We start from the raw sequence: 23,260 nt of genomic DNA, 5'->3' as shown, positions 1-23,260 counted from the left end.
ACCAAACACACAGAACCACACTACAAACCACCCTCAATCTAAATAAGGTTCCCGCTCTCGATGAAATACTAAACCCTCAAAATAAACTAGAAAACTTCAAGGCCCTAGGCGTATTCCTAATTAAAACAGACCTAATTAAGCGCATCTAAAAACTAATTAATCTACCAATCCAAAATCCAATAAACATACAAACACCCACCTCACCCTTAGTTCCCTCCTCCACCCACCTCGGCATTTTTTCCAAATTTAAAAATTCCAAAAATTCAATATAAGCAACCGATAAAAGCCCCCTCTTGGGTTGCACACACCACTTTCACCCTTTTCGGAATACACTAAATGGTCCGGCCAGGCCCGTGTGCGAAATATGCTACAGTCGGAAAGCGCACGTTAAATCTCCTATATCAGTCAGTCAGTTTGCCCATGAGTTTAGTAATATTAAATAAGTGGGGTAAGATTGAACACAGTTTTAATTGGCTTGCGCTTTCAACTCGTACCGCGTGCGAGTCTCATCATGCATACTGGTCATAGTGGTTCCATCTACGACACTGCTGCGTGTATGTTGTCTAACATGGTCGTGTTAAAAGATCACGCCAGCATTGCTCTTCATAGGAACATGTGTCTGTAGTGTAGGATTTCATCCCAATAGCGATGGGTTGTTGCCTGATGCTTTGTTCGCTCTGTCCCTTGCACTTTATAAAGCTGCCAGCGTCAACTCTGTTGACCTTCAGGTACAACTCTGGCTCTCCCATAAATACGACGCAGCATAAATCACACCAAACCGTTTCACAAAACAGCCGTATCTCTTATATGCCAAAAGCTAAAGTTGCAACTGTAAGGCTACACAACATTGCCTCATGAAACTATTACTCGACATACTCGACATGTAACTTAACTGCATTGCCAATGTTTTAGATCGATTTATATAACCGTAAAATGTAATGTAATTGACAATCCATGTGCAGGAAAAGTCAAGTTTGCAATATTCTTCCGATTGGCAAAAAAATGGTCAGCTTGACATGTTTGTACTCACAGCTGCTCAAGAAAAAAAATTCAATTACTAAGATTGTGGATGATGGACATCAATAACATAACTTTTGATGTAACCTGATGGAGAACCATTACCAAATTAAACTTTGGACACGTTGGGTCCAAACCCCGAATACTGTTACAAAACTGTTGAGAATCAATCGACCAAACACAACCAAAACAATTTGCTGAGTAATGAAAGTTTGTTTGTTGAGAATCTGTGGCTGCACGTACAGCTTGTCAAACTACAAGGACATGGATATAGGAACGATTTACTGTTCATTCACACCAAAACCGTTGGCCAGTAGCATGCAAAGATTAACCCTACAACAGAAAGAGCCGGTTGTTGGTATGACAGATCTAGGAGAAACGCATGTTCACGTTGCAAGGAGTTTGGGTTGTGGACGAATGATAGTCACCAGGCACATGGCATGATCCAGGCAGACTCAGACTTTACATGCGTATCCTCCATCTGAGGACCGATATTATCACTGTGACATCATCAGATGGGGCTGTTTTCCTGCTGTCAGTCGCCGGATAGAGTCCAAATGTCTGCGTCGGTTCAATATTAGAGCTGACAGACTACTACAAAACGTAACACTGACACTGCAACGCTTGTAGAGCAGGAACTGGCAAAGAGTCCTGTTCACAGGAGAGAGCAGATTCAATTGTTTCATGGCAGATTGAAGAATTTGTTTTATCCTCCGACAAGGAGATCATTGCTGCATTCAAGATGTCGAACCGTTTGAAGGTGTCAGCATCTGCATCCTAGTCAATGTGGCATCATTTGTCCCGCAATACGGCATCATTATTCCTGTAATGCAGCATCTGTAGCTCTGTCAATGCGGCATCATTAATCCTGTAATACAGCATATGTCGCAGGTGATTTTGGAATGAAATATCACTTGACAGCATTACAATGACCAATCTCTCTACCCTTTTGTACTAGAACAGAACGGGACAGACCATGTTTCAACAAGATAACACAAGACCCCATACAACATCTTGCCTTTGCCAGCACAATCACGAGATTTACCACCTATAGAGAACTCTTGCGGGATAACCTTGACCATCAAATTAGAGGCCCAGGCCCTCTTAGAAGAATGGCGTTGAATCGCATATTTTGTGATCAGACGTATCACATCTTATTCTCAAGGTCGAGTTCAGGCGTGCATTGATTCCCATGTCGGGCATACACAATGATGACTGGCATTTGTGACATTCTGAAGGATTAAAGGGAGTTTCATGTGCTGATTTCAGTCTTGATGGTTGATTGAAAACTGAACAACTGACCCCATTCTCCAAACTCACAATACCTTCCTTTATTTTCTTCTTATTCGTGGCATAATTTGTGATGATGAGGATACACAAGATAAATCTGATCCAGAGGATCAACACGATGCAAAGAAATTTGTAGCGTACCTACCTATCGAAAAAAGTAACTACACTGTCACAAAGCGCAATGTGTTTCCCGGAAGATTAAACAAATTGTGTTTTGCATGTGGTACCTTCAGAATCAGGAATGAGAATATGGCATATTTCAGTTTAAACATTTATAAAATATGAAAGTAGAAAGCGAACATATTATGAAAACAAACTAGTAATATGTTTTCACAACAATGAAATCCAGAACATTTGTTATTGTTATCAAGAAACATTGGGTATAAAGTTGACACAATCATACTGGTATACATGATACTATTGACATTAATATATCTACAGTGATAAAGTTATTAATATTATTTCAGAATTAGTATGTAGTAATAGTTCCAATGTTGTAATATTATTTTATAATCAAAGTGGATATGCACAGGGAGACATGCAGATATTGTTAAAATGGAAACCCACAATGTGAGTGGGTTTGTTATTTTAAATTGTGAACCATACTTCTCTATGTGTGTGGCCTCCCTAATGGTAATATGTTTACTCATGTAGCCTGACACGTTAATAATTCACACTGTCAAAAAGTGCTAACATCTCGCTTAACGGAAACTGGATCAACGTTTCCTGCATAGCAATCGGCCTGTTCCTGAAGCTCTCGACAGGCAGACCTCGCTACACGGAATTGGGTCAATTTTTTAGCATATCAATATGATTTAGGCCTGTCCCAATCCCCCTCGACAGTCATGCCCGCTTCAAGGAAATTGCGCAACGTTTCACTGCAGAGAAATGTTGTATGGGGGGAAAAGGTCGTGGTTGTGGTCAAAATAACCTCATGCCAGTACGGTCTCAAAAGTCAAAAGTCAAGACGACCACAAAAACGTCAAAAGTCAGTTGTGAAAACATGAATAAACTTTTATCCTCATTGTTTTTATTGTGACACAATAATTTAGTTTGTAGTCTTTATTTTACTGTGTGTCCATTTTGACTTTTTCGGGCTGTGGCCGTCATGATTTTTTTTCACTGCCGTTTTGGCTATAAGTTGTGTCCGTTTTGACTTTTCCTTGGGCCATTTTGACTTTGCTCTTTGAGGCCGTTCTAATATGAGGCCGTTTTGACCTGCACCAAAAGGTTGGAGAGTGCTGGACTGGTACCATGCCTTTCGCCTCCCAGCGCCAGTAGGCGAGGAACGCAAGCGCTCTAGGGCATGCTGTGGACGTTATTTGTGTATTTCATATACATGTACGCAAAGCATTATACATATGTGAGACAAGATAAAGTTTCTTTTAAAAGTTTGGTTCCATCTTTCCTGTCGCTGTGCAATAATTCATGTCCTTTAAACAATACAAGTATGATTATGTATTTGTTTTTTTATTATGTTTTTTTAAGTAAGGATAAAGGAAGCTTAATGAGCATTTCACATCTAAGTCAACAACTGTTTCATCACATCATGCAGCGGTGCAAGAGGAGTCCAAGTATACGACACAGTGACTTGCATGATATGGCATCTTGAAATTAAAGATTTGAAATGATAATTAATAGATAAGTGTTACAGGCATACTGTCTATTATGACTTTGCTCCCGAAATACTCTGTATTGATAGGGATGGCAATACTGCGGTCGAGACCTTTTTTAGGATGAGATTATTTTTTTCAAGCAGGTGGAGTTTTTTTTTGTTTACACAAAATAGTGAGCTGTGGGTTAATTGCATGTCTATTCGTTGTTGGATATCACTGTATACATATGATGTATCAGATAAGGGGTGACAATTCTCAAACACCGTTAGTATTGCCTTGGTAGTCCGTAATAAACACATTTACAATGTCTGGTGAAGGTTACATCAGTAATAATATAGTAAAAAATCTCTTAGAATAAGTAATATTGACCCATTGCATTCAGATTCTGCTCACAAGTTTGAAATTGTATTTACTATTAGCAGCCAAAAGGAATCGTAAGATTCCATTAATTAATTATGTGTAGATAATAGTGGTAGAAGTATTATTACACTTCTGGATGAGGTCATATTACATATTTCTGCAAATTATGTTCAGAGACTTAGGATAATAACCATCAATGCATAGCAGTCAATATGTCAATATTACTTTCTTTTGGATATGGAAAAGGTTTTGCTTTATTTATTTCATAAACAAGACTTACAGAGTTAACATTTGATATTTTATTCTTTACCCAGTAACATGGCACACAGCATGATACATTAGATACATGTTATGACATCATCAGGATCAACATATGTTCATCAATTAGTATATATACATATTCAAATATACTTCAGTGAAACAAAACACTTTATGTCTTAACAATTGCTGTCTAATGTGAATATCTCTCTTCACGTTTGCTTTACAGTTACTCGACAAAGTTATTAAAAGGTTATTAATGAAGAAAAAGCAATTCTACTCCGGATATGCCCATATGTTTTACCTGAAACTATATATCTATACTTTGATATCATAATAGAAAGTAAAAGTAAGTCACATGAAAAATGAAGTAACATTGTTCACCACTCCTCCATTTACAGTTTGCAGATAAAAAGGGTTTGAAATCAACACAAGTCCTCTTGCACCCTTCTGCTCCTCTGACTCAAAACTGAACCAAGTCACAAAACACTTGGGATGTGACACCATGTCTGAATATTCTTGTCTAGATATTTGTAATCCAGATTGGTGAATTTCTCCATTAGAAAAAGGCACGCCTCTTTCACAGCCACATAAAAATGTAGTGTGTTGTTGCACTGTAAAAGACAGCACCACAAACTTTTCAAACACGTCACAATACCCTATGACATAGTACATAGTATTTTGTTGTCAGTTACACCCGCAAAACAATGCCGTGACGTCAGGGGGCACGGTGATCTATCATCTCTTTTGTGCAATGTCATTGAATAAGCCAAGCAATGTTGAGAGTTTTTAATATTTTGTTAACTAAATATACCCTGGGCGGCACATTTTATAGAAAGCGCTAGTTTATGAAAGCACTTTTATTTTTAATATATACACATCAATAAAAGTTAAGCACTCCCTAACATTATGTATGATAATACACTACTATAATGCTTAATGTTGATGGCAATACTAATTATGATATTAATGTTGTTTTGTCCGAATAATGTGACCGTTCATGCGTGATTGTGACGTCCAATTTCCCCGTGTTTTGCACGTGCATCATGCCCCCCTAGCACTCAGCAAAAAACGGTATGTTGGAAACTGATCTGTGTCATCGTCAAGTCTGAAAATGGCAAGGAGATTATGTGAAGCACTAAGATGGAAAATCATTGGTATGCATGCCGCAGGGATATCTTTCAAGGCGATTGGACGTCAATTGGGTTACCATTACTCAGTCATCAGCCGACTAGAGCGAAAACACGCCCAAACCAATTCAGTAAAGTACCTGCCACGTACAGGACGCCTTCCTGTGACGTCAGGACGTGAACAGGATATTACTGCGATTAGTGCGAAGAAATCCATTTGCGACGAGCACCTACCTGAGGCGTAATTGGTTACCCCATAGGCGTCTGTATTGCCAAACATTGCGGAATCGTTTAAGAGCTGCTGGAATGAGGCCCAAAGAGTCGTCAAACGCCCCCTACTGGTACATCATCATCGGTCGTCAAACGCCCCCTACTGGTACATCGTCATCGGAGACTGCGGTTACAATGGTGTTTGGCACACCAAGGGTGGAACCTCAGAACATGGAGATGTATCCATTGGTCAGATGAAAGCAGGTTTCAGCTGCATGTGAATGATGACCGAACGAGAGTGTGGAGGCATCAAGGTACAGCATACACCCCCGAGAACATTAAACCAACTGTTCCGTTTGGTGATGACTCCTTGATGATATGGGGTTGCATATTCCACGATTGCAAGCTAGACCTTGTGACTATACGGGGCAATCTCATTGGTGAACGTTACATCCTGGAAGTTCTGGAACCAGTTGTTGTTCTGCATATTTGGCAATCAACGCCATTGCAACTCTACCTTGGCCTACAATGAATCCTGAACTTAACCCCCTAGAGCACATTTGGGACATTCTTGGGCGTAGAGTGCAGGCAATTCTTCCACACAATCCGGATGAATTGGCAGCAGCTTTGTATCATGAATGGGCGCTATTTCCCCTTGAGATGATCCGACGTCTGACTGGAGGGATGAGGAGAAGGGTCGAGGCTGTCATCCGGGCACGCGGTGGCCCAGATTAGCGGTTCTATACTTATAGAAGGTGTCGTGTTGTGGTAAAAACAGTACCGGTGTTTGGGTAACCATATCTCAATTAAAATTTCATTCTGGCTCAATTTGTTTTGTTTTGTTTGTTCTCAGATGATTGCTCTTTACGAACATAATGTTTTTCAAACTTTGTCCAATTTATCATGTTCGTGATTCTTACTTACTGTACAGAAAATGTCTGGGGGGTGCTTAACTTTTTTTATGTGTATATTTTTTTTATATTTCGTTTTCTTTCTTAATTCAAGGTGCTAAAATGAATTTGAATGGAAACTAATATACATACTAGTATATTATGTTTTCGATTTATTAATTTTCATTATTTTTGCAGAGGAATATATTTTATTAGGTATGTTATATTGGCGCTGAACACATCCAAATGTCGCCCCGAACTCTATCCTTAACCCTTGGATCCCCTTTACGATCAATCAACCCTTTACGATCATTAGAGTTAGGAACCATGCCTACCCGTAACCTTCGTAAGTGTCCGTCGCCTTTTCGGCCCTGTTCGTTTAGTTCCATAACGTCGAAGGCATGACTAGGTAAATTCGCACTTAGTTTCACAGCGTGGGCGTAGCTCAGTCGGTCAGCTGTCAGGCTAACAACCCGAAGGTCGCGGATTCCGAAGATAGTCACACAAAATGGTCGCATGTCTTTGAGACACGTGACCGACTGCAGAGATCATCCTCACGAGAAGTATTCGTCACCACTCGCATGTTTCCGTGACCTACAATGGCATAAGTTTGTCACGAATGCACGAGAATTTGAGGTACTGTATTCTAAAAGTGCCCCCTCATGTTAAGGAACCCAATGCAGTAACTCCTGCCCTGCATCAAACCGCTGCCTGCAACCACCGTTGCCAAGCAACCCATGTTACCAATACCGTGTCCGATACCCTGCAACTACCGTTGCCAAGCATCCCCTGTTGCTATGCAGCTAACGCTGCCAGTAAGGTACCATTGCCAAATATTGAGCGAGGGCAACTATTGTTGCCAAGTTGACCATCTGCTGTAAAGCAGAATGGATCAGTTGGTTTCTGTTGTAAAGCGGGCAACCCTACAGATGATTGGGGTGCTGGACAACCTCGCCTGGACCAGGTCCAGGCCCTGACAATGCTTACATGGGGGTCTTTAGTTTATTAATTATGTGATAAAGATCCAATGATAGTCATGTGTCAAGATGCCATCATTTGTGTCATCATTTTTACTCATACACAATTGACCGTGCTTGGCATCCACATAAGATGTATGCCTTGCGGTAATTCTTGCCATTTGATAATTCTGGTGCGGCACATAAATGCCCCGTCAGCTTTCCCAAGTTCTTTTGCTTGATTGTAATCGTTCATTTATGTGAACAATTATCTAAATGGCAATTTTTCATTGTATTAAAGGAACATCAATATGAATTAATAATTAATAACATTTACTATAGCCCAAGGGGATACTGGACAGGTAAAGGAGCAATACAAAATCTAAAGATGTTGTCAAGGATTGGTTAAAGAAACATGCAATATGGCAAATATGCTTGCCACGATATATACCGAGGAATAAAATTCATATTTAATGAAGTTCATCAGGCTGACCTTTTGTTTCTTCCGCGTGATAAGGTAAGACGCAAAATATATAAATATGCTTTAACTGTAGTAGATGTAGCTAGTCAGTAAAGGAAGATGAACCATTAACCTCAAAAGATTCAACTGAATATGAGGGTCGCATATATAAACGTGGACACTTAAAAAGTAGATCCTGGACGCGAGCTTATGGGATTAGTAACTAAACTAATAACAAAGCACGGCGTCATAATCAGGCGTGGCAAAAGCGAGGCCCATCATAGTCAAGTTTTTGTTGAAAGATTTAACCAAACATTAGCAGAATGCTTGTGTAGACACCACTATGCTCAGGATGGAATGGGAAACCCGATTATTAGCCGTTGTATCAGCACTAAATAATGAAGTAATTGGGTTATTTGGTAAGAACTCATCCGATGCTATTAAAAGCAGATAGAGAAAGTATAAAATATTTTGTACCAGCCTGGTGAACTCCGAGGGGGCCAACTGATCCAGTTTGGTATCTTAAGATATATAACATTAGTCGATTGGTTATGAAAGAAGGTGAGCCTTGTTTATATTATCTTAAAGATGGGCCAGGTAGAGGTTTTGTGCGAGAAGAGTTGCTCATAGTTCCAAGGATAAAGTATTACCTCCCTAAGTAGCCAGACGCATAGGTAGTTATACCATCCTTTTCAATCCAAATCTTTGTATCTAAGGGGGATAATGATGTCATATTCATTCTTAATCCATATATCCTGTGTTTATCACATCTAATAGTATGCATGTCATGTCTGAATGTCCTATCGTTGAATAATGCCGCATTATACTGTTCACGTTTTATATGCGTTTTTACAACATACTTCTTAACACATTGAGCTTTTCTTATCTTGTCGTTGTCAGATTGCTTTATAGAATACATCTTCGGTCTTAATCCAACATACTCAGCAATAGGAGTTTAAGCACTCTCATCCTTCCTCTTACCTAATACCTTTTATTTGATATGCTGTGCAATGGATTATCTTTTGGGTAATTGCTTGTATCATACATATCTATTTTCACTGCCATATCTTTATACGCATCATTGCTTGTATTTCAATTAACAAAGAATCTGTATTGGTATATATAACACCTCGCATCTATCAGCATGTTGTCTCTTAAGCTCATTGTAATAAAAGTCATACATAAATTGTTTTTACAAGCCTAGAATATTCATACCAACGTATATTGGTTTGTTGAATTTTATATTATTCTTCCTCATATGTAATGCTGGGAAGTCATTATCAAATATCTTACTTCTATTAAAAGCTAGACTAACTCTTTCTTCCTCACGAGATCTAGGCAATTTAACATCAACACGCTTTATTAGATTCTCCATAGTTTTACCAAATACTGAGTTATTCATGAGCTTGTATAGGTTCTTTTCAAAATCTCTAGTAGCCATCTTTCTTAAATCTGTGTCTCAGCCTTATATAGGGCTCTATCGATTTCGTTTGCTCAAACTTAATAACTCTGTATTTTTTCATAGTTTCATACCTAATGATATTATATAACTGGAGATTTCTATAGTGGACTATATCTTTTGTCTTATCCATCAGGGGCGGTCGGGTAGCCTAGTGGTTAAAGCGTTCGCTCGTCACGTCGAAGCCCATTGCTGGTGTCCCCCGCTGTGATATTGCTGGAATATTGCTATAAGTCGGCGTAAAACCATACTCACTCACTCTTATCAGTCAAATTTGGTATGAGTTTTTCTACATTTGCTAACTCAGTATTGCCCATCAAGTTATGTTGATATTAAAACATCCAGTCTCTATTGACCATGATGAGTCTTTCAGGAGCTAGGGGATAACTATTTTAATGTTTATGCAAGTTTGTTGGGTATTCTATGTCAACTTCTCGTATCTACCCTTTATCAGAATCTTTGGGAATATTATTCACATCAACATTGTCTACCCACTCAAAACCACCTGAGGGTAAAGGTTGACTTACAGCCCATTCACACAAATTGTTGGCGTCGAGATATAATAGGTGTGTAGTAGGTTTACTCGAATCTGTTATCATGTCCTTCTACTAATTTATTATTGACCTTAGAATATCTTTTCGCTGTCATTGATATACCACCTCTTAATCTTTTCTCAATAAACAAGTGCTTCTCATAATCAGTTCGTAGTTTTAGTTCTACACCGGTATTCTTCAACAACGCATCCCACGAGAGCCTGGGACTGGAATAGTATCCAAGCCATATTGATTTAAACAGGTCTTTCTAAATATCTCAGATTTATATATAATACAAAAGTCCAAAGATGAGCTGTATCATTTACTCAACCGATTTCACGCATGTACTATATATAATAGTACATCGGTTTATATAAGTATAGATCATGATAATCACTACACCCCATTCTGTTAAGTTACTATAAAATGAGGTGGTGATTTAGTTTCATCAAACCTAGACCAATCATCCATATATTCGTAAGGATATATACCCTTTCTCACCAACAACTGAAAGCTTATCGGGATTGTTTGCATTAGCTCAACTGTCCAGAGAACATAACAGAAACTGTACCTATCTATGAATCTAATTCCATTACTTTGTTTTGTTCTTGCTTTCCCATCATTGTCTATATAACGTTTATTGCGTGATATGTGAGGCAAGGGCTACACAACTATGGATGCCCGTGCCTATAAAAATAACACCAGATGAGAGTTTATTAAATGGCCGAGGGTGTGCAGGGTTTAGTGGGCTACTAAGCTGCTAGTTGAGTACTTGAAAAAGGTACTGTTGCCAATGGTGACAAGCAGCTACTGCTGCTGGTCTAGGGCAGCTAGCACTGCCCGGCCCTGGTAGCATATTTAATTATAAGAAACGCTACCGTTGCTTGGCAACTGCCACACTGCCAAAAGCAGCTGCCGCTGCTGGCCTAGGGCAGCTACCACCGCCTGGCCCCAGATAGCATAGATGACAACTACCGCTGCCTGGCCCCAGATAGCATAGATGACAACTACCGCTGCCCGGCCCCAGATAGCATAGATGACAACTACCGCTCCCTGGCCACAGATAGCATAGATGACAACTACCGCTCCCTGGCCCAAGATAGCATAGATGACAACTACCGCTGCCTGGCCCCAGATAGCATAGATGACAACTACCGCTCCCTGGCCCCAGATAGCATAGATGACAACTACCGCTGCCTGGCCCCAGATAGCATAGATGACAACTACCGCTGCCTGGCCCCAGATAGCATAGATGACAACTACCGCTGCCTGGCCCCAGATAGCATAGATGACAACTACCGCTCCCTGGCCCAAGATAGCATAGATGATAACTACCGCTGCCTGGCCCCAGATAGCATAGATGACAACTACCGCTGCCTGGCCCCAGATAGCATAGATGGCAACTACCGCTGCCTGGCCCAATGAGTAAAACGATTGTGATGGAGTTTTTTTGCTCTGACTCTAATTTATTGTCTTCCCTTCCTCTCCTGAAGCTGCTGCTTGATGTTGCAACAAGTTTGCGACATGGAACTGGGGATAAACAGCCTTGTCTGTTCCTTGATGCCCTTGAAGTTGTTGTGTTAGTGATCCCACATTCTCAAGAGATTCAACATCTGTAAATTCAGATTAAGAGACATTATCAACAGAGGTAGTGGAGGTGGAATGACTGGAACTGGTAGAGGGTTGAGGTGGCTCTGGGTCACCAGTAGCAGTAGAGCTATCATGACTAGAGCTGGTTGATGGATGAGCTGGTTCTAGTTGTCTTGCACCAGTGGAGGTGGCATGTCTGGAAGTGGAAGGAAACACATCATGATTGGAGCTCATAGAAGAATCTGTGTTTTAAAATCTTCATCAGCAAATACTTCAGTGTTATAAGGCCATATGCCAGTGCACTTGAAACCATTAAATGCTTTTGCCATGGTTGATGTTTGCTGATAAGCATATCCGAGAAGCTAGACAGTCTGTACTTGCTGTCTGTGATGTCTTGCTGAATGGATGGTCACAATAATTTTGTTCTGCTAGTGTGAAAGCGTACTTTCTAATACTTCGAGGCGACATTCCATAGAATACCTGCTGCATGTCCAAGTACGTCTGACCCTAATTAAACACTCTTCGAACTCCACCTAAATGAACAATGGCTTGTACTTTTCCCTGGTAATGTCGCTTCAGAGATGATCTTGGGGAGTCCAAAGTCATGTGAGGAAGCTTTCGAGCATGTAATACTCTGGATTCAATAATCCAGAGTATATATATATATATATATATATATATATATATATATATATATATATATATATAAACTACCGGGCAAAAGAAAGTTTTCACTTTAAAAATAGTTGTATAAAAAGCAAAAAGCTGGTACAGGTTTGAACCCCCGCAGAAAACATTCGCCCAAATGCAACATGACCACAACCACAACGCAGATTTTCGAACGCAGCTTTCTAAATCATGCATTGTTGAAAACGTGCAAAACGTGATTTTGAGACATTGGTCCAAATGCACGTGCGTGATTGTGGCATGAATACCGACGTTGGACAGAGCAGGCATTCAGTAAGCAAAAAAACACCAAGAATATGCCCAGACTTACACAAGCGCAACGAGACAGAGCAATTGGTATGGCAAATATGGGGGCTACTCACAGTCAGATAGTCAAAACCTTCAACTGCTCCCAGACCACCATCAGCAAGTTGATAATCCGCTACCAACAGACAGGACAGACTCGGCCAAGATCTGGAAGACCGAGAGTGACAACACCGGCCGAAGACCGCTATTACCGGCAGAGTCACCTCCGAAACAGATGTGTGACGGCGACGTCAACGGCGGCAACAGCACTTGGGCATGCCATCAGCAGAGGAACAGTCCTTCGAAGACTTCGTACGGCTGGTATACGAGCCTACCGACCCTTCCGTGGAATGGCCTTGACCCGTTTACATCTTTAACGCAGACTGCAATGGGAACGAACTGTACATCGGTGGCAGCGACGTGACTGGGCGAGAGTGCTCTTTACAGATGAAAGTTGGTTCTGTCTGTTCAGGAACGATGGCAGAGTTCGGGTTTTTCGACGAAGGCCAGATTACAACACGGCTGGTTATCATCCGAGGAAACCTGAATGCTCAGCGATACAGGGATGAAGTTTTAAGACCTGTTGTCGGCATTACAGTGCATTTTCATTCTAATTCATGGAAAATGATTTCTGTTTATAAATTAATCATCATAAATCTCACATATGCCTTTGTTTTTGGTGTTTGGTCAAGTGAAGTCGGTGAAAACTTTCTTTTGCCCGGTAGTATATATTGTATACATATTGTATACATATTGCATACATGCATACATACATACATACAGAGAGACATTTTGTCAGTGGTTCTGGCAAGCTCAGGGATTGCTCAGCACATCGAAAACAGACAGGGGATTATCAATTCTCCACACTCGTGTGTACAGATCACACGAAGCAGTGCTTCTTTCGCTTTGTCACCAAAGTAAGTTGGCGAGCTAACAATGTTTATAAATTCTGAAACCAAAGTAGTGCTCTTTTAAAAAAGACTATACTGTCAGAACACACGTGGATGTGGTGCACATTGGCACAGTGTTACATGGCAGACACCATCTTCCGAAGATATCAAATACTTGTTTCCCCTCTTGCCACATCAAACCCACTTTCTCGTGCTAAATATGATTGGACTATCGCACATATCGATTGTCCAATTAAAGAACGTTTCACAAAATCAACATCCATGACTGGTACACCTGCATATGAATGTGATTTATCGCTGCCTGTCTTTGATGACACGAATGTGTCTTTTCCATCTTTTAAACCCCCAAATGAGTACCTAAGTTTTTGTGTCAGGGATGAAAACGCGATTGTTTCATTATCTAAACGACTAGGTCGTTGCCTATGGTTGGCGCCATCTTTGTGCTTATCTTAACGGGATCGGATGGTCAGGCTCGCTGACTTGGTTGATGCATGTAATCGATCCCAATTGTGTGGATCGATGCTCATGATAGCAATCGCTGGATTGTCTGGTCAAGACTCGATTATTTACAGACCGCCGTCATATAGCTGGAATATTGCTGAGTCCGGCGTAAAACGACAAACCAACCAACTTGGTGAAACTATAGGAGATAACAGCAATCTGATTGGATATCACGTTTTCATTACAAGGGGCACAACTCTTGATCTACGCGAGGTGGGGCAAGGGTCGAGCCAAGAAAAGTGGCCTTGATGTGGCAAGTGTAGAAACTTGGCTTTGATATAGGCTAGTGGACATGCTTGCCTCGGGAAGATGGGCAGATACTACTTGATTATTGATATATTGCACGGTAAAATCAGTTCCCTTTGAAATCAGAAAAATATATATATTTACTGAAAAATAATGCGAACATCAAATACGAAAAATATCTAAATTTATGCCTAGTCCCGTTTCGTGCATTCCTTGAGATGTGCGGGGGTGCGGGGGTACAAACATTATTTTAAAACATTTCAGCATAAATGTCAGCTTTCAATGGTCACTCTCCCCAATGTGCCACTGATTCTTTCTCATGCCTGGAGCTGACATTTCGAACTCTCTGGGGCGTGTCACATAGTGTGAGGGCCAGTCCAACTTTCATACAGTTTGGCCCTCACTCTATGAAGGTTTCTAATCGAATGAACTCACACAAAGTGAAAGTCAATTCTTAAACAATTTCATCATAAGTGAGCTACAGAGCCTTGTCTACTGTGTAAAGTTTGTGGTCTGGTACTTATAAACTCACACGCAAAAGAAACGCAAAAGAAACGCAAGTCGAGTATGCAGTATACATGTTATGTATTTTCAACAGTAAAGACAAGAAATACTAATAGGGCAAGATTGACATAAATTTGACTGAAGACAGTTTAATGGATTAAAAGGCAGATGACATAATTGTTTTTTTCCAAATGTTAAGGGCTTACACAGTTTCGGGTCAATACCCAAAATGTCAGTCAATACCTGGTGTGACCACCATTAGCATTGATCACTGCCACACATCTCCTGTACATTGAGTGGATCAGATGATTTGTGAAGGCCCTGTTAGCTCAGGCAACATGGGGATGAGCATTGTCCTGCTGGAAAATGTGTTGTTGATGTTGTGCAAAAAATGGAACATCGTGGGGTCTGATCACTTGGTCGATATACCGCTGAGCAGTGACGCTGCGTCCCCAACCTTGACCAACATTCAGAAAGCACATGGGTCCAAGTCTCGCATTAAGTCCAATCCCTGCCCATATCATGATGCTAGGTCCACCCCATGGATCCCTTTCCACAACATTTCTGTAAGCGAAACGATCACCTCGACGCCACCAAATTCTGACTCTTACGTCTGCATGGGTGACACAAAAGCGACTTTCATCAGAGAAGATGACACACCTCCACTCACGATGACGCCAACTGTGATGACCCTGTGCCCACTGAAGTCGTGCTTGTCGATGCCGTGGTTGGAGAACAGGACGACATGCTGGTCGGCGACATCTGAGGTTGTTGGAACGGAGACGTCGGATCACAGTGTCCTGGCTAATGTGTCGATTATGTGTTCCTATGGTCTGTCGAGCACTTTCACTTGCAGTTAGGAACAGATGTCGCTGGTGTTGACGGGTAATCTGCCGATCTTGTCGAGGTGTGGTGACCCTAGGACGACTGCTCCGAGGAAGGTCATCTGTGGCCTGTGTAGCATTGTATCGATGCAGGAGACGGTAAATTGTGGTTATGTTAACGTTGAAATGACGGGCAACATCTTGGACAGACTGTCCAGCGTCCAAACGTCTGATAGCCTGGTTTCTCTGAATTTGAGTTAGGCGTGGTATGGTTGACCAAGAAGTGGTAGATCCAAGAATCGGCCACAGTTTTATACCCACTACAGTTCGTGCATGTTCGATTTCGCGAGAAATGGGTGCATGATACCCACATATTCATTGAAATGTAGTGTTTTGGCGATTCGTTTTTTATGTTGCGTTTTTACTCGGGGCTTCCAAAATGCAACCAAAAATATTGATAACACCATCAGGCTTCACTACATGCTAAAACTCGTATCAATTTATGGTTCCTTGTTTGTTACCTATTTGCTTAAAACCACTTGCGTTTCTTTTGCGTGTGAGTATACTTTGAAATGTCACATTTAAATTTGAAATATTGTGGCAGAATGGCCTGGCTCACTTGCCACAATATTTCAGTTTGGGGAAATGACAATATGAATAGCCACATATTTTGACTAATTATAAGAATGTTTTGTCTTGAACTGAATTATGAACATGATGCACTGCCATGTGGAGTGTCTATTCCACCCTTCTGCAGGCATCTTTAGTTTTAATGCTTATTGTGTAAACATGGTAAATGTCTGTTTATCATGACATTTACATGAGCCAATGTCTTTAATACTACCCTTTATCAGCTGACGAATGTCAACAAGTATTCATCAATGATGTCCTTAATTGTGTTTGATATTTTTATGTTAATTATTACAGTAAGGTTTCACTGGGCCATTCATTATACTTTGGGATAATGAAAGATTCTGTAACATATGTGTTTACATCTCATAAATGATACAAGCAATGATGTCCTCTGGAAGTAGAATGTCATATGATCTTCTGTAAGTCATTATATGATCTTTAACCTTGAAGTTCAATTAAGCAGTAGAGCCTTACAGATTTATTTATTTTTTTCAGGATGCATCGCAGTTGAAATAGCACTGAAAGAAGGTAGTCATCTGCATGATGAAAACAACAAAGAAATCATTTGTGGTGCTGTTAACCTATGTATCACTGTTGACACCAGCTGCAAGTATGGACCCTGTCCTCGCAAATATCCAGTCTCCTGACTCAGTAGGAAACTCTATTGATGACCATGGTAATATAACATGGGCTGACATTCCACAAGGAGAACCATATAAGGCTGATGCTGAATACAGTGATGGAGGAATGGGTCCACTATTTGACTTTTCCAGGAGTTTTATCAATACATGCCTTCAAAAGGGATTTCCTTACGGTAAGTCTTGTTTGAGATTTGATTTTGCAGAATCAGGGAACATTGATACGTGGAGTCTCTTTTTTGCAGGGCCTTACCAGGACCTCAGTCGTTTTGCCAAGACTTAGCTGCAGGTCTCTGTCAGATGATTTACAAGGTTCGGATAGACTGCAAAGGCATTGAACTAGGCCATCTGGCAGTCTTTTTGGTCATGCTGGAGCTATCAGTATGATCATGCAATCAGTGTCCTCTATTTTCCTCAGAACTCTGTCCAGGAGACACCTAGGGTGGAATGCGTAGGCAAACATTCCTTCCCCGCTCATGGATAGTGCATTGACCTCGATGGCTAATGGGTCTGGTACTGGGCTGACATACACAAGAAGCCTGTTTTTGGAGGCGAATAGATCGAGATGTGGGAGGTTATCCACTTGAATATCTACGGATGGAGGACCTTTGTTCTTCCAGGACAGGCAATCTGCAAGTGTGTGACGTGCTTCCATCCTGCAACTCATCGAGTCTGCCAAGGCAAACCAAATAAATTTGTAACTTATTTCAACAAAAGCTGAGAGTGAGACCTTGTGCCCCCTTGATGCAGTATGTATGCTACCACTGTGGTTTTGTCTATCGTGATCAGCACTGAAGACTGAAGTAGCCAAATTTGCCATATTTGGAAATAGCTTGAAATATCGCTCTATTTTCCAGACAGTTTAAATGCATCTTCCTGTCTTATGTAGACATTTCTCCTGTACTCTGATGTCATGCTAAGGAGCGAACCTTCCTCCGACTGATGTGTCCATGTAAAAGTGATGTAGAGGGACGGGGAATATGAGAGGTATACCTGGCATGACATTGTTGTTCTGACAGCTGAGCTTGTGGGAGTTGAGTTAGTTCGTCTAAACCAAGCTCTTTGATTTGTGTTCATCCTGCAGCCTGCCTCTTTTGGTTAGATCTTGGAGGGATGTAAGGCTGCCTTGGCATCACATCCACCAATGATGGGATGATCGTGTACAGTTAAAGGGACACTGATCTACCACATTTCCCTGGGTCTGGTTGTTGCCTTTGTTATTGTTTTTTCCCTGTGAGTACCAGGAATCTGTACTATTTTTCGCGATAAACAAAATGAAATACTGGTTTGCCTTGGAAATAATAATGAGGTAATGTAGGTATATTTGGAAATGGCATCAGTTATGGTGACCAAGTTTTGATAGTCACTTGCTTGTATTGTTTGTTATTCGTTTACCATATTTTTACTTGTAACACAAACTAAATATTTCACCTGAACATTGCTTATTTTTCATGAGTACATGTTATAGTCACTGTGTAAAATGTAAGAAATATATAATTTTCACTTAGGCAATGTTAAAAAATGCCTAAATATTCAGTTATTATCCCCCGCCACAAAGTGGAAGGGGGATATAGGAATGGGTGCTGTCCGTCCGACCGTCCAGCCGTCCGTCTGTCCTTCCTTCCTTCCGTCCGTCCTTCCGTCCGTCCGTCACATTTCGTTTCGGGAGCAGATCTTGAAAACCGTACCATATTTCTTCACCAAACTTGCCACATAGATAGATCTAGTTGTGAACTGGTGTCTTTTGATAGTTTGGGATTTTAAAAAAATAAAAAAATTCAAGTTTCAATGGCAACCAAATTTGGCAGATAATGTCATCTCACAGTATTGAATACATTTCCTTTTCTTGTTGGTAAGTTCTGGATTGCTTGAGTGTATGTTCCTCCAAAAGTGTCATGGACACAGTCGTTGCATTCACTGACTAACTTCATGCAGAAACACAACTCATTACAAATACAACAGTGTAACTGATCTTTAACCTACTCAAGTGTATAAACACTATATAGTCTTGTCAACCATACTCTGTACTTCACTTGCCTGATAAGGGTGTTAGAACCTACACTGAAACCATCGCTCCTAATTGTAATAAAGAAGTTGTTCGTCCATATGTCTCATCCTTACTCATTACAAATACAGTAACATATTCTATCATAAACTGCAGATGGCAAAACAACACCAGTAATAACTTTTTTAGTGCTGCAATTAGGCCATTACTAAAAGGTCCAGTGAACATAGTTCCCAGGAGCTAATGCATTGCACACAACTGGACATGTCATATTTCATGCTTATTGTACAAACATGATGGATGGAGACAATTCTCAAAAAGTTTGGAAGCATTTCATGCAGTGGACCCGGAGTTTTTTGCGTTTGAAGACAGTTGCCCAAAAGACAATGTGAAAACTTTGAATCCAATATGGCCGCAACTAAAAAAGATATCCAAAATGGGCTATTAACATTTGATGTGTTATGTATGGAGACAATTATCAGAAAGTTTGAAAGCATTTCATGCAGTGGACTCGGAGTTATTTGCGTTTGAAGACAGGTGCCCCCAAAACACTGAAAACCTTGAATCCAATATGGCTGCCAAACCAGGGTGACCAATGACCAAAGTCAAACAACAAAAAATGAGGTACATATGGCACACTAACTTCATGTAAACTATCAATAGTTACTGTGGAGAACCTTACAAGATATGATCTTTAAAGTAAAATGTCGGTGAAAAAAAATGATCAAAATCAAAATCCAATATGGCTGCAACTAAAACAGATATCCAAAATCGGCTATAATTGTTTGATGTGTTATGTATGGAGACAATTATCAGAAAGTTTGAAAGGATTTCATGCCGTTGACTCAAAGTTGTTTGCCATGGAGACAGGTACCCAAAAGACACTGAAAACCTTGAATCCAATATGGCTGCCAAACCAGGGTGACCAATGACCAAAGTCAAAGAACAAAAAATGTCAAGCAGCTCACGCAGCAGATACATGCAAGGTTTCAAAGTAATTGGGTAAGCGGTTGCGGAGCAATAGGGCGGAATACATCTTCAAAAAATTCTTGTATATTAGTTATCTGCCCTTAGCCTTTGGGCCTACGGCTTTGGGATTTTGGCGGAATCTAGTATTCACCGGTCTTCACACACATACAAAATTTGAACCAAATCAAGCCAGTGGTTCTTTTGCTAGCTCTGGTACAAAAATCGGCGGAATAATAATAGTATTAAATCAAACGATTACACTGGGGCTCTTCAGCCTTTCGGCTTGGTGACTCTTTAACAGGCTGTAACTTCTTTGTCAGTTGGGCTCCAGTCAAACGAATTAGCGTTCTGCGTTCGTCCGGGCCCCGGGTTCCTGTCGCATTGCTGAGATAAATTGCTAAACCTGTTTCCGACCTCATTCATATTCAAATCCTCAAAGGGTTTACCTGTACCAACGCCGTCAAATGTAAGGAACCTCTTGTGAGACATCACCACTACTAAATTGACATGTGCCTGGGTGTCCCATGATGTTTTAACCAAATTCCAACTTAGACCATGTTCGAATCTTCAAATGGTTTGCTTGTACCAATGCCATCAAATGTAATAAACCGCTTGTGAGACATCACCACATGTCCCAGTGTTTTCTTAACCCATGTTTGACTTCGACCATGTTAGAATCCGCATATGGTTTGCTTGTACCAACTCCGTCAAAAGATAGTGACCATTTGCAGGACATCACCGCTACGAAATTGGCGTGTGCCAGAGTTAACCAGAGTGTTCTAAACCCATTTACCACCCAGACAATGTTCGAATCCTGATAATCGGCTCTTAAGACAAGCATGGGTTGCTGAAGACCAAATCTCACCCTCATCTTCAAGGGTAGTAAACATACTGCAAAAGACACTTGACAGTGAAAGGGAGATAATCCTAGGTTTTCTGAGCAATGTATTCGGTATTTTGTCAATATTACCACGAAGCAGTGTTACTTTTAGCATGCAACCAAGAACAAAAGATGAGGTACATATGGCACACTAACTTCATGTAAACTTTCAATAGTTTCTGTGGAGAACCTTACAAGATATGATCTTTAAAGTAAAATTTCGGTGACAAAAATGATCAAAATCAAAATCCAATATTTCCGCAACTAAAAAGATATCCAAAATCGGCTATTACCGTTTGATGTGTTATGTATGGAGACAATTATCAGAGAGTTTGAAAGCATTTCATGCAATGGACTCAGAGTTATTTGCGTTTGAAGACAGGTACTCAAAAAACACTGTGAAAACCTTGAATCCAATATGGCTGCCAAACCACGTGACCAATGACCAAAATCAAGAAAGAGAAATGAGGTACATATGGCACACTAACTTCATGTAAACTATCAATAGTTTCTGTGGAGAACCTTACAAGATATGATCTTGACTTAGCAAGTTTGCACTTCACATCATAGAGGATGGTCTTACCAGGCAGTTAGAATGTGTCATGTGGTATATTGCGCGGCACTTCTCTTGTGGTTGTGACATGTTAGCATGAAACCCTTTATAACCAGGCACTTGCTGTTCTTCTGGCTTTGGTCTTGAGAGGTCATCTTGGGCCCTGGCCAGTGCATGAATAACACCACGTGTCCTCTGAGTAGATGTGTCCAAAAGAATACTGTTGTTTTCTGTCTCTGCCCTGATGGGTGGCTCTCCACGCTTAACTGTTTTGTATGGATCAATCTTCTGCATTTCACTTCCAAGTTCCTTGAGAGAGGCAGAGAGATTAGGCCAGTTTTGCACTGGGAACTGGACGAGTTTCATGACTCTCCAACGGTTCCGAATCAAAAGATTCTGGTTGAACAAACATCACGTTAGTGTGGTGAGGTTGATCAGCACCAGTGGGTGTCACTCTTGAAGTCATCATTGTCTACAACAGGTTTGCCTTCAGCAAGCTCGAAAGAACGATTCAATGAATGCTTTAGGTCAGTCGCTACCCAGAAATCCCGCAGCATAAGAACATCATTGTAGCTGATGCCCAAACCATCTTTGTGCATTACATCAATGATCTCCCTACTTTTTGTCAGTCCATGTAGCATGACTGACATATTTGTCTCAAATGCAGTGTGTTTTCCGGTGATGTAATTTGTGATGACAGAAGCTATTGAACGGCCAGTTGGACAATCATCAATGACAGCCATCTTTGAATGCTTCATCCAGGTGATCAGCTTCAATAGAAGTTCACTCAGTTCCTTCTTCTCTCTCCAGTTCATGGATGTATGAAGGCCAGGGGACAGTCTTAGTGCTTATGACTTGCTCCTTGAGTCGTGCTGCAACATTCATAGCTAGCTGATCATTGCTGACACCAAGTGACTATATTGCAGCCTCAACATATGTTCCTCCTACTGTGGTATCACAGACCAGTTCACTCTGATTCTTCTGATTGCGTTCATGAAATCCAATGCTTTCACCAAATTCTTTGATCAGATGTTCTTTTAAGTAGCTTGATTTAACTATTGAATTATGCCCAAAATTTGAGATGATGCGCCTGTAATCATTCAGGAGACTTTGTACGGTACGGAATTCATGATCTTTGGAAATTACTTGATGAACATGATTGAAGAAAATACTCTGGCTTCTCGAAGGTTCACCCGCTGGAGATGCCGAGCACTTTCATCAGTGATATCCTTATGGTCACTGTGATACTTTCGCCAGCATCCACAATGATACCGTATTTCAATTCCAAATGCTGTTTCAGCATCTGGGATAGAATCTATTAAAGTGTTGAGTCTCTCTCTCATGGTTCCATCATCCAGATGGATGGTGTGAAGCTTAAACCTTCTCCAGGCATCTTTTGTTGAGTGCAGAATTAGCTGCTTGTCACGATCCTTCCATACTCAACAACAAAAGTTGCTGTGACACCAATATTTTAGTGTATTTTTCAAACAAGTAAAGTTTGGTTTTCAATATTGTAGTACATGTATGGAATCAAGTCACAAACATGCAACTGCTACAGAAAAGCATGCATTCCATGCAAAAGTTGACTTTTATGCAAGCCCCATCCAATTCACTACCCAAGAATGGGTATAAAAACATGTGCGTTAACGGGATTCCATATGCATTGTTTAGCATCCTGCTGACAACAACCACTCAGAAAAACAACAAAATTACGCAATTATTCAACATTACTAAATGCCACACCTGTCTGCAGGCCATTGGTATGCTTGAAGCAGGATCGAGTCAACGTGATGTTGCAAGACAATTGGACGGATTCAAGTGTACCGACATAGAGGTGAACGTTACGTCAATCCTT

At 40.7% G+C, this 23,260-nt stretch overlaps 1 protein-coding gene across 8 annotated transcripts in view; it reads left to right on the top strand.

The window, feature by feature from the left end:
• LOC124113358 (prominin-1-like) overlaps positions 1-23,260 on the top strand; it is a 589,013-nt gene that overhangs the window by 12,248 nt on the left and 553,505 nt on the right. For 7 of the 8 annotated variants that reach the window (XM_046473653.2, XM_046473656.2, XM_048393445.1 and 4 more), the window contains exon 2: positions 16,856-17,174. In XM_046473653.2, the coding sequence (XP_046329609.2) occupies positions 16,901-17,174 (274 nt within the window). In that variant the 5' untranslated portion in view covers positions 16,856-16,900. Of the gene's footprint in view, positions 1-6,636; positions 6,647-15,840; positions 15,845-16,855; positions 17,175-23,260 lie in introns of those variants that run through there. The other variant, XM_048393444.1, reaches the window with a different exon arrangement.

This window comes from Haliotis rufescens, unplaced genomic scaffold, assembly GCF_023055435.1.
Source record: "Haliotis rufescens isolate VD_foot unplaced genomic scaffold, xgHalRufe1.0.p SCAF_12, whole genome shotgun sequence".
NCBI lineage: Eukaryota > Metazoa > Mollusca > Gastropoda > Lepetellida > Haliotidae > Haliotis > Haliotis rufescens.
This window is presented reverse-complemented; position numbering and strand designations above follow the sequence as displayed.